Source organism: Xiphophorus couchianus, chromosome 12, assembly GCF_001444195.1.
Source record: "Xiphophorus couchianus chromosome 12, X_couchianus-1.0, whole genome shotgun sequence".
In the NCBI taxonomy this organism is placed as follows: Eukaryota; Metazoa; Chordata; class Actinopteri; order Cyprinodontiformes; family Poeciliidae; genus Xiphophorus; species Xiphophorus couchianus.
Genome location: NC_040239.1, coordinates 13,545,991 through 13,558,199, shown reverse-complemented (window position 1 = coordinate 13,558,199; position 12,209 = coordinate 13,545,991). Strand labels below are relative to the sequence as shown.

At 37.8% G+C, this 12,209-nt stretch overlaps 1 protein-coding gene across 1 annotated transcript in view; it reads right to left on the bottom strand.

The window, feature by feature from the left end:
* Nucleotides 1–745: 745 nt before the first annotated feature.
* The window catches only part of loxhd1b (lipoxygenase homology PLAT domains 1b), a 30,912-nt gene continuing 19,448 nt past the window's right edge, over nucleotides 746–12,209 (bottom strand). The window contains exons 25-43 of the mRNA XM_028032685.1: nucleotides 12,030–12,134; nucleotides 11,823–11,951; nucleotides 11,572–11,736; nucleotides 11,041–11,222; nucleotides 10,849–10,965; nucleotides 10,547–10,709; nucleotides 8,684–8,838; nucleotides 8,404–8,613; nucleotides 7,073–7,199; nucleotides 5,386–5,594; nucleotides 4,985–5,170; nucleotides 4,775–4,902; nucleotides 4,353–4,470; nucleotides 3,328–3,505; nucleotides 3,045–3,230; nucleotides 2,709–2,879; nucleotides 2,481–2,613; nucleotides 1,506–1,661; nucleotides 746–1,414 (exon numbers count right to left, since the gene is read on the bottom strand). Coding sequence (XP_027888486.1) covers nucleotides 934–1,414; nucleotides 1,506–1,661; nucleotides 2,481–2,613; nucleotides 2,709–2,879; nucleotides 3,045–3,230; nucleotides 3,328–3,505; nucleotides 4,353–4,470; nucleotides 4,775–4,902; nucleotides 4,985–5,170; nucleotides 5,386–5,594; nucleotides 7,073–7,199; nucleotides 8,404–8,613; nucleotides 8,684–8,838; nucleotides 10,547–10,709; nucleotides 10,849–10,965; nucleotides 11,041–11,222; nucleotides 11,572–11,736; nucleotides 11,823–11,951; nucleotides 12,030–12,134 — 3,299 coding nt within the window. The 3' untranslated portion in view covers nucleotides 746–933. The remainder of the gene's footprint in view (nucleotides 1,415–1,505; nucleotides 1,662–2,480; nucleotides 2,614–2,708; nucleotides 2,880–3,044; nucleotides 3,231–3,327; nucleotides 3,506–4,352; nucleotides 4,471–4,774; nucleotides 4,903–4,984; nucleotides 5,171–5,385; nucleotides 5,595–7,072; nucleotides 7,200–8,403; nucleotides 8,614–8,683; nucleotides 8,839–10,546; nucleotides 10,710–10,848; nucleotides 10,966–11,040; nucleotides 11,223–11,571; nucleotides 11,737–11,822; nucleotides 11,952–12,029; nucleotides 12,135–12,209) is intronic.

The following is a 12,209-nucleotide window of genomic DNA, read 5'->3' as shown; positions in this document are numbered from 1 at the left end:
ATCTTTTATTTAATAAAACATTATTGTTATTATTAAAGTTGCAGGGATTCCCCCGAAGAGCTTGCTAAGCCCGGGGCACTGGGGCAGTCGGTCATCCAGCTGCCCGCCATGTTTTTGAGGTAAAACATGTTTAAAGTTGACAGGAAATTTGAAAATATAATTTTATAATTATGCGTTATTGGAAGACTGCAAGATTAATCCTTAAACACCAACTATAAACTCTTTAAAAAAGGAAAATTAACAATGCTAAGCCTGGTGGGGGGCACAAGTAAAGCTTGGTGGCTCACTAGGCTTATAATACGCTGAGGGATACCCTGAGTTGAATAGTTTTGTTAGCTATTGGGTGATTCAATAATTTTATTAGGGATTCCCCAAAAGTAAAGTGTACATATATAATGACACAATATTTCCTTAATTTGTCGCAGGATTTTAAGTTTTTGAGTTTCTAAGGAAGGTCCACTGGGAAAATTGTAAACTTTAAGCTCCTCCTGAGTCTGTGAATCGTAGATTTGGCTCAGTTTAGGATGAGTTTAAAGAGCTTAAAACGCAGAATGGGCTCCGACAGAACAAGTTAAGTTAAAATCAGAAACCTGACACTTCCCTTTTGATATTTATAAAAAACAACTATTATTTTCCCCCTGTGTTTACAGTATTTCTTTCAGTTTGTGCTGGAGTGCATATAATTCTGCTTTTGTCCTGTAACTTCAATGTGAAGACAGAAAAGCAGATGACACAAATAAAAGTATAAATTAAATGTTTATTGTGTTTTGTTTACTTTGATATTCTTTTCTTTTTTTTAATTGCTTTTCCTTAAGTTAGAAGCGGTCAAGCCTCGACAATTGGCACAGAGTTACTTTGACCTTTTTCATGATAATCAGGTAAAAAATAGGAGTAAAAAAGGTAAATTAAAAGTCTACCCCTTGTTTTTATCTTCTAGTATCTTGGATAAAGCACTCTGTGTATCTGCCCATCAGACTTGTTAGCATCCAGCCACTTTCCACACAGGAAGACGGTTGTGACTGAGTTAGCCGTGTTGGTTATCTCAACACACTCTAAAAACCACCCGCAGTTCCAGTTGCTCCCATCGTGCTCGACCTTGACCCTCAGCAGCTCTCCAAGGTCGAGCATCTCCATGACGAACCGGTCCGTTTGCCCTCGTTCGAAGAGGTTGCGGAACTTCTGCCTGAGGTGACGCCTGCCCGAGTCGCCGTTGACTCCGTAGATAGTGATGAAAACGTTTGTGTCCGTTCCAGCCCCTTTCACGTCCCCGGTGATGACGATGATTTCATACTTGACGGGAACCAGTTTGCGAACTTTGCTCGCAAAGCTTTCGATGGATTTATAGCACTCGAATGTTTGGAACTGGTCCTTTTTGGCTGCAAGAGGGATTTGTGCATCACAGTGAAAGAAATACCTAAACGAAAAGATTCATAGTCATTAAAGTATTTTCTTTTTGTCTTTTTACATAACCTAACATTATGTAAGTTGTGTGAGAATCCACTCACTTGTTTCCCAGCTCATTTTCTGTCACTACCACCTCCAAAACGTGCCAGAAGACTTCTTTCTTCACTTTCTTTCCATCTTTTGTTATGTGGCCGAGGCAGATCCCAGCGATTTCCCCCAAGTGTTTGGACGAGAACTCAAACGTGTCAGTGGCACCGCTGTGAAAGTTCACAAAAATCTGCATCTATTAGGCAAGTTTGTGCAGGGCAAGCAATTAGAAAAAAAAAAAAAATCAATAAAGTGAGCCATTTTCTTTGTTAGCACTGGAATAATCTTTCCTGAGAAAAGAGACGCGAGCAGATAAAGGAGGGCAGAAAAAGAAAGCATGAACGATGGGAGATTATGTAAGATCCCTGCAAATGCATTCATATTTCTTTAACATTTTCACATTTCCATGTGTTATACAGAGATTTTATGTGATAAACCAATAAAAACAATGCATATAAGAGAAAATTTCACAAATAAATACCTGGAAATTGCTTCCCAAATAATCAAAATCTTAAATCCACTAATTCAGTGACTAATGAATTTAGTCCTGCTAGTATCCAGTCTTTCTCACTTGGCCAGCTTTCCTCTTTCTGGTAAAGAAAAGCAGCTCCACAGCATGATGCTGCTACCACCATGTCTTACAGTGGAGATGATGAGTTCAGAGTGCAGAGTTTGTTTTCTCCCACACAGAGTTGTGAATCATCAGGCCAGAGTAACTGTTCAACTTCTGAAGCCAATTTGATTTATTTATGTATTTTTATAGGTGATACAAATGCAAGCTAGAAAAATTATCGATATTTCTTCTGTTTATCAAACAGTTTTGATATTTATCACGATATGATTTCAAATTAAAGTCCAAACAAAACACAAGAATAAACTAATATGGCAAACCTTCTAGACAATAACAAACCCAGAAGAATAATCAGAAAAGAAACACAAAAGAGAACCAAACCAAGATCGTCACAATAAGAGTGTTTTTAAAGACTTGCCTTAAAAACTTCTTTTTCTTATTCTCCAGAACAAACTCCTTGGAGCGAGCTTTCCTTCCCTCCAACACAATCCAGGCGTTTTCTGAGGTTGAGGCGTTGCCGGTGTTAGCAGTAATGGTGGCGATTTCATATTCTGTGATGGAGCAGAAGCAATCATATAATCTCACGTGAATGTAATTACCTCTAAAAGATTTTAAGCTTTCAGCATAAACATATTTTTATACTAACTGGTTTTATCGCTGAGGTCTATTGACTCATTGTTGGCACAAGCCAGCTCCCTAATAATTTGCCCGTCGTCATCATTTTTAGCCAGCCAGCGGTCGCAGGGGAACCTGAAGGTCTGGTCCATGGCCTCGTCTTTCACTTCGATGTACTCTAAATGCCACCCAGGCGCTGGGCCTGTTTGTACGAGAGGCATTGTGATCCAAATGTTGATGCATTCAACAATGTTTTTCTAAACAGTTTACAGGTCTGGATTTGAATAGAAGGCACTGGTTTTGTTCCCATGCATTATACGTCATTTTGCATCATGAGTATTGCACTCTGCAGGCTTCCTCTTCTCACCCTTGTTGTCATGCCACACTCGGACTTTGGAGAGCTCTCCCAGACTGAGCATATCAGGAAACCGAAACACGTCCTTCATTTTCCTCTCAAACTTGTTCCTGTTGGTGCTCTCTTTCAGCGGCAGCATCCCGGTGTCGCCGTACTCCCCAAACACAATCAAAAACACGTTGGCGTCGGTGCCACCACCTGAAACGTTACACCAAATGTTTAAAAACGAGACAGAAAAACATGAAATTTACTTAAAAAGTAAAGAGAAATACTGTCTAAAACTCATGTGACGTGCCTCCGATGTCGCTGGTCTGAACTTGGATGATGTAGGTTGTTTTTTCCACCATCTCTTCGTCGTCCACCACTGCTGGCAGCTCACACACTTTTGTCCTTTTCGGTCCTTTTGTCTTGGACAGCCAGTTCTCGTAAGTGAACAGATACTCTTCCTCAGTGGTCAGGTTCCGCATCAGGATCTAAAAGTGAGCATGGAGTAATTAAATTAACTATTAACATTAAAAGAATGCCAGTACGACAGGACTGGATGTAAAGAAATGTCCCCATCTGCTAAAATGTCATTTTTAGAAAGATGCTTGTAACAAATGTCTTCTGTTTTTGATATTTTTTGTCAATCTGAATTGTTTTACATTGTCATCCACGTGTTCATATAAAACAAAAACAAAAGGAATAAAAAAATGCTGTTTTCAAGCAATATCAATCATTTCCCCTTTTTTAAACTAATTTAACCACATTTTTAATAACTATTTGACCTGTACATCCAATAAAAAGTTTAAACAGGGCCTGTCTGACAACATGAAGTAGGCAAAAAAAAAAGTCAAAAAGCCTCACATCAGGCTCTGATCTAAAGAAATTCAAGAACACAATTCACATAATTGACTCATTACCACTTATTGAGAACTTAAAGGGAGCTATTTTATGAAATTTACTTTTTTGAGTTTACATGATGTTATATTGTTATTGATTATGTGCTGAAGGCAGAGTATCGGAAAGAGGAAGACTTCTTAAAGCGACAGAGGCCCTATTACAAGTCAAATTTTATACAGCAAGTAACAAAGTTACTTGATTGAGCTACCAAATGGTACTATGTGCCTGAAAAATACATAATACTGTCCCTTTAGTATTAAAAGTTGTATAAATGATAAATTTCACTGAAAAAATATTCTTAAATAATAATATCAAACATTTTGTGCCAGATAAAACCAACTTTATGACCCTATAATTGCTTTTCTACCACTGATAAAGTATTTTGGTGATATTTATAATAATGTTTGCAGTTTTAGACATAAATGGTTTTCATGTTACCCTGTCAAGAAACCAGTCTGGGCGGCTCCCAGTGCCATCGATCCGAACTCTGATCTTCTTCAGAGGAGCGATGTCATCTATCTCCAGGGTGAACGTGTCTTCTTGGTCACGTTCAAACCTGCATAAAACAACAATAAACAAACAAAAAGTCTCAGAATCAGAGTCGGAAACGAATGAAACAGGATTAAATCACAAAATTCAGAATGAGACTTTATGGGAATTTTATTGGGTCTCTGTTATAGAAGGGAATTTTTTTTCCCCAAGAATATTGGGTGGAGATTTGTTGCAAATAAAAAATCTTTCTCAGATATTTCACAGATGACAAATTACATCACTTCAGCCTGGATGAAGAAATAATCAGGGGACTTTTATTAATCAGGAGAACACTTTCTTTATTATTAGAGGATCGCTGCTGGACTGACCTATCCCCGTTCTTCGGCAGCAACATTTCCTCTGTGCTCCCGTTGGCCCCGTACACAGTCAGGAAAATGTTCGTATCCGTCCCTGCATACTGAGTGTCTCCTGTGACAACCGAGACTGAATAAATAACCTGCAAAAACACAGAGAACAACAGGCATAAATGAGAGGAACTCTGCTTTCCAACAGCTCATATTTTCAGAGCGATGACTCACTTTGCGGATAATGTTGATGGTGCTGGAGTCCAGCACGTTGAACAGTCTGACAGTCAAACCATCTCCCCTGTCTTTAGCCAGCCAGCATTTACATGGGAAGATGTACTTGATACCTTTGGTTGGGACAGCAACCGACAGCTCATCCACCAACCAGCAGCTCTCTGGTGTGACTCCGTTATGGCCGAGCTGAGCAGCAGCAAGAGATGAGACAGAGAGAGGAGAGAGAGAGCTGGGAATTCAGAAATCACTTGATTTTGTTTGATCCACATCCCATGCACTGCAGCTACAGTTAATTATTCCTGCGCTAGAAAGCCGTTATGTGAAATCTTCAACACTGAGGAGGCAGCAGCAGCAGACAGGCAGCTTCACAGATTTAGCTACAGACAGTCCCAGATTCTCACTTCCACCCTCTTGATCTCTCCTACGTCAGCTCCGTAGCACACGAAGTGCTCCATGCCACCAGCTGCGAAGCATTTCTTTCCTTCTGCCAGGTCCAGCCACAGACGGTCTGTCTCGGCGTCGTTCGGCCCGATGACGATGACATAAACCCTGGCTGTGGTGCTGCCGTCCCGGTCCACCCCAGTGGACACCGTGAAGTGATAAGGAATGACTGCATGAGGGACCAGATCAGATTCAAATTTAACTACTCAAAGAAATGTGACGTTTTAGAAAATCTGCTTCTTAATTTAAATAAGATCAGATTAGTGTGTCTCATGAGAATTAGTTTGTAACCATTTTGTCTGTGTAACATACTTGATTTGTTGGCTGTTTAGCGCAGTATATTAAACAGGCATATGGTTTTAATTACAAATTTTGGGTAAATATTGTGTCAGTAGGTAGCATATTTCATTAAATTGAGATAATTAAATAAGTGTTCACTTCTTCCTTTTCAAACAGAAAAGTAGTGGCAAACAAATTATTTTATTCTTGGTTTTGTTTGCACATGTTTGATTGCTTGTTCTCTTGTTTTTAAAAAACCTGTTTGGAATAAATGAAAATTATAACTATAACTATGTTCTCATTTGACTTTTTATCAAGTAATAGGGCTGAAACTAATGATTATTTTAGTAATAAATTATTCTATTGACTTTTCTGATGGTTAATCGGATGAAAAATTGTCACATTCTGCAGATTTTGCATTTTTTAGAACTCATTAGAAAATGTGAAATATTTAAAAGATCCAAATAAGTAAATAATAAATTTTTTTAAATTATTAAAAATGTGATTGTTTGAAATGCAAAACACAAGATTTCTTTAGTGAACATTTGATCATTTGTAGCAAAGGTTGCATCTGCTGCTAAAAATAATTTCTACTAATACGTTGATTATTTTTAAGATTAATAAATGGAAAGCAAAAGGTGCTTAGTAGGAGATTTTTTTAAATTTATTTTTTAACATAATTTGAACCAAGTGAAACTAAAACTGCCACTAGATGAGTTGTGGGTATAAACCCCTCTGTGGGTAAAAACATTTGACCTAGTTTATAAAGGCAAACTGTCAAATGACAAGGAAATGTATTTAAATATCTGACGGCAAAGAAAATAATCGATCTCAAAGGGCGAGCCATCCCGAAAATTTAATTAGATTAGATTAGCCTCTATCTGATATCAAACCAACATTCAGTTTATATAGCCAGCTGCTGTAATCATCGTAAAGATAATATAATTTCATCTGAAGTTCAGGATCCTCAGTAATCCCTTTTTTCATTAGTTTATAAATGCTCGCCTCCATTTTCTGCTCCTCAGATGTTTTTCCTCATTTCTCAAAGGAATCCCAGAATGTTTGCAGACCCTTCACAGTGAAGTTTTATGTACCTTCTCATCGTCAACATCTCAGCTTTATTAAAGAGATATTTTTGATTTTTATTTATCTGACTGTTATTTATGCAGGTTGTCTCATTGAGAGAACAGTTTTGATAAAAACAAAATTACAAACACAGCAACAAAACAAGAAGTTACGAAATCTTGTCTCAATTAAATAAGCATCATATTGATGCGGTGGGACATTTTTGTCTGTGAACTTGAACAAGCAGGAGGTGTAATGACTGTTTTCCATGTTGATATCAGTGATTTTTAAAGGTTTGCTTACTTGGACCTTCTTCGGCCACTGTAGTCTTTTTCTTCTTTTTCTTCTTATTGGCATTTTTATCGAGTCCTTGTCTGGACTGGGCCATCTTCATAAAATATGGATCAGTATTCCTTTCACCCTCATACCCCTGTAATGGACCCACCAAACAGATTTTAGTAATGCAAAACAAAACAGAACACTGCATAAGAATAAAAACGATTGTTTTAAAAAATATTGCCACGCTTCATACTTTTGGCAGGCATTGTAGTGGAAAACATAATCTCATTATTTAGTGTTTAAAAATGTCAATGACATCTTTTGGTTTGAACTGAGGTCATAATCGGCTGTTTCAAGAGAAGAAGGGACCAAATGGGACTCAGATCCACAATTAACAGAAAAGATCCAGAACAGAAAATACAGTGGAACAAAAATCTACGTTAGACTGGAGAATCTTCATGGTAATGTAGCTGAGTAAATAGTGTACTAAGAACAATCAGTTCAGGACATGGGAACAAAATGGTTTGTTTGTTAAAAGTGTCAGAAGGACAAATAAACGTTTTTAGCTATTTAGGAAAAGTATTGATGTAAGAAAAGGAGGAAAGAACTAAAAATGTTATTTCAAGGCTAATTTAAACTATGTTAACAGGTGATTCTTTTAATAATTCTTTGAACAAAACCAGCGGCTGTGAAAAAACATTGAAATTAAATGAAAATTTAAAAACTTTTTCAATACAAAAACTGCTTAGAAGATTCAGACAGACATTAAAGTTTTGAATAAATTTGTACTTGAAGGATCTAATTAGTTCTTAGAACCTTTTACCTTATGATACGTTGTAAAGCAAACACGATTAAAAACATGGAGGAATATTTACTTTTACATTTTTAACAGGATTCCCCTCCTCGTCCCTTTGTCTTCTAAACATTTGGGGGATGAGCTGAAGAAATGGACTCTGTTTATGTCTACCTGCATATTTATCTGCTTTATCAAATGTACCGTAAAGGACGAAGAGCAGAGATAAACTTCAGTCAGTATTAATCTAAAGTTTTCTATGTTTTAAGTTTCTGAGAGCATATAAGTTGTTTATTTGACTCTTTTCTGTACCAGATAAGAACACAGTCAGGGGTGGAAAAGCCGGGTTGTCTTGTCCTAATTAATCATTAGAATAATCAAAGGATGTAATTGCTTTCTTTCTTTCTGAAACTTAAATCATTCCTGAACCTCTCTCAGCAGCACTATTTATTCTCTTCAGAAGGTCATATTTCTTCTTTGGTGGTTTAGCAACCATTTTCAACTTGTTTCGTCTGCATTCCTCGTCTGTAAAACAGAAAATAATCCACTGACTCAAACAGACCTTGATGTAGAAGATCCTGTCTATCTGTTTGTCCTCTTTCTTTGTCGACAGCCAGCGCTCACACAGGAACATGTAAACTTCCTCTGTGTCCTCATCCTGCACCTCCACCTGGTCCAGGTACCAATCAGCTCCCAACATGGTGTTGTCATGACGAATTCGAATCTTAAACACCTGCCCCAGGTCCACAGCCTCAATTGTAAACCTGTCCACCTACAGAATGAGGGATAGAGTTTAATGTCTCCACACACCAACATTGTTAGACGTTGAACTTTATAAATACCTCTCCTCTCTCAAACTTGTTCTTGTTGTTCTCAGATTTGGCGAGTTTGCGTTCTCCGGTGTCTCCCAGGTCTCCGTAGATGGTGAGAAAAACGTTGGCGTCAGTTCCTGCTCCGTACATGTCACCTGTCCGCACCGACACTTTGTATCCGTGAGCTGTGAAGGAGAAGAGTCCAAACTATGAATACAGTGGACTTAACGCTCTTTCACACTCAGGTACACAAATACAAAAAAATAAAAATAAAATATTACATTTCTTTACACAAACTGCAGTTTAGGTCAGAGGTTTGCATGTCATAAAGGTTTTCAGCTTCTAATGAGCAAAGACATTTTAAAAACAAGAATATGTTTAAAATTTTTATATTGTTTATTGTATTTTTCTGTCAATTATGCTTATGGTCTCAAAATATGACAAAAATAATAATCTTCCAAGTGATACTAATAATTGGTGGGGCTTTATTTTGTATTATCTGTGTGGTATTAGTTTTTTTTTTTTGAACAAAGTAAATGAAATAATGAAGATAGAGGATTATTTCCAAAATGTTTAACAAAAGAGAAACGGTTGACACAGTTGAGTGTTTCAACACACACGAGAACGTATCTTAAAATTTATGCTTTATGCTAAAAATCAGGTAAGGGCCAGGAAACAAATTTATTTAAATTAACCTAGATATTTATCATAATAAGAGTGGTCAGATATACGAACAGAAATATAAAAGAACGTTATTGATGGCTGTAAAATGTATCTGGGTTCCCTCCAGCTTATGCTAACATACTTTAATTCACATATTAGTGTATTTGTTTGTTGCATCCAATCCAACTTCAATTAAATGTCAGAAATAATTCATTATATTGACTTTTAAAGTACATTCTTTATTTCTGCTCCTTTCTAAGTTCAGGGAACTTAGAAAGTTCCCTTAGTTCAGGGAAACGATTGTCAGACGTTCACTTCCAGCAGAGTTTCAGTCTGGTTGTTTCTCTGAGAAACAACTCACCCTTGGTTTCTGAACGCCTTTACATTTTGCAACTAGTCACCGACTTTGAATGGTGATTCAAGTTGAGCAGAATAGGGTTCCAGGGGTTTTCCCAATGAAAACAATTGTCGAGAGTTAACATGTAGGAACAGCTGCAGGCTTGAAAAACGAAAAACAAAAAGAGGAAACTCAATATGCTGGGCAAAGTGGAGCTGCAGATTATAACTCTACAACAGGCCTGGTAAACCTTTCATTGCCCCTATAGGAAACTCCTTCCTTTTTTAAAACCTGCAAATTTTAATAGAACTTTGCATTAAAAGGATCATCGCTGTCCAAATAAAGCAAAGTTTACACATTTAATTGACTTTTAATACAACTTTTAGTGCAACTTTGCATTAATAGTGTCATTATTTACCAAATGACACTTCATGAAAACAGTTGTAAACATTTATGAAGACTCCTGCATGTTCATAACACGTGTTATGTCATGTTTATGACAGTGTCATGTCAGTCTTATGCACACCCCTTCCAATAAAGTGTTACCAAAATTTTTTATTCTGTCAGAACGCTGAATTTTCCCCAAACTCCATCAGGAAGAAGTCTCACTGGCAGAAACAGAGCAAGGTAAAAAATATGGAAGTGGAAACTATTAAGTGGAAACTTGTCAATACCATTTTGAAAGTCAACAGCAGCTCATATGTTGATTTATCACCAAGTCTGAACAGTTACACCTATCTTAACATTTTATTTTTGACCATTTTGAGCCAACTTTGTGTATGCAGTGTGTGCTTTAAAATGCATTCACTAAAGATACTGATGTGAATGTAACAATATGATAAGTAAAAGTAAAATAATTTGTACTTGTTCATCTAAATCAGAGTAAAACCTACTCTCCAGAGCATCTTCCACCTCCATTTCGGTCGTCTTTAGTGTCCCGTCCCGGAGGAGCTTCTGGGTGATGATGTCAGAGGCGACCAGCTCCCTCACTGTCTCTCCATCATCTTCAGACTTGGCCAGCCAGCGCTCGCACGGAAATATCGTGGTCTCTGAGCCCTGAAGTTAACCACAGACAAATAAGTCAAGCTAGGTTGGACTAATATGGACGGCCAGTAGAAATTTTATATTACTAAACTGTTCATAATTTATTTAGTCTTCCGAGAAAGCGTTGTAGTCTGGAGTGCATATTGGATACCTTTCCTTTCCGGAGCTGTCGCCTGATCTCCACCCTGTCAAGATGCCACCCTGGGTTGGTGCCTCTGTTGTCATGTCCTATCCTGATTTTCTCTATCACATCACCAATGTCCTCCAGCTGAGACAAGAACACCTGGTTGTTTGCAAACCAACAGCCGTAAGAAGCCATCTTTATTCTAAAACGCACTCTCACCTCCACAATAAACATGTCCTCTGCTCCTCTCTCAAAGTAAAGGCGTCGCTCTCTCTCGTTTACACACAGGTGCTTCTGCAGCGTGCACATCCCGTTTTGTCCATACAAGACGATGAACACGTCAGCGTCTGTCCCCGCAGCAAACACATCACTGGTGAATATCTTGATCTCATAAGGCACAACTGAAAATCAAGAAACCAGGAGATTTGCTTAGTTTTGTGACCTGCGATATGAAATTTCACCTTTTAATTATGGTTTTTGCTTTTCACTTCTTACATTGTGCCTGAATAGTGTTTTACAAGCTCTTTGATTTATGTCTTTCTGCCTTTTGCTGTGCACACCTTGGACTACCATTATGTTTTGAAAGTGTCATAAAAAGTTGGAATTAAAGCAAAAACATTGATGAAATTTTGAACACTTGAGCAGATTTTACTGTGTTTTCCTATTTTGTAAAATTTAACATATTTGGTTCCTAAAAAACACATTTCCATAAATACCATTCCCACTAATGTTTTTATTAGCTTTGCTTACATGGAGTGTAAACTTCAGTCTGTAAGTCAGCAGGATAGAGATCCCTCACGATGGCACCGTCATCCTCTGCTGGATCCAACCAGCGGCCACATGGGAAACGTAGTCTCTGTCCCTGAGATGGGGCGTCCACCTCAACCCAGTCTAGGAACCAACCGGATGAACCTCCTGTTGGAATAAAAAACATCAAATATTTTGATATAATTTAATCTAATTTTATTTCTGTTTAAAAAAAAGTTTTCTTTTTCACTCGCCTGAGTTGTCGTGTCCAATCCGGAGCTTCTCCAGGTCGCCCAGGTCTACTGCCTCCACAATGAACTCGTTGATCATCCCCTGTTCAAACTTGTTCTTGTAGTTTTTACAAGACTTTAGGTTGATGAGCCCTGAATCAACAGGAGTTTCACATCCCAGTTAACCTTTAGGCAGGATTTTTATGTTGCCATGGCAACGCCGGGGCTCACCTGTATCGTCTTTTTCACCGAACAGGATGGCAAAAACATTGGCATCGGTTCCAGCATATTTCTTTTCCCCAGTTTTTATTTTGAGAGTATAGGTAGTGGACATGGCTGCAATAACAGTAATAGAGGTTAATATCATGTCATAGACTACATTGTACATTATGTTAATAATTTGCTTCAGTC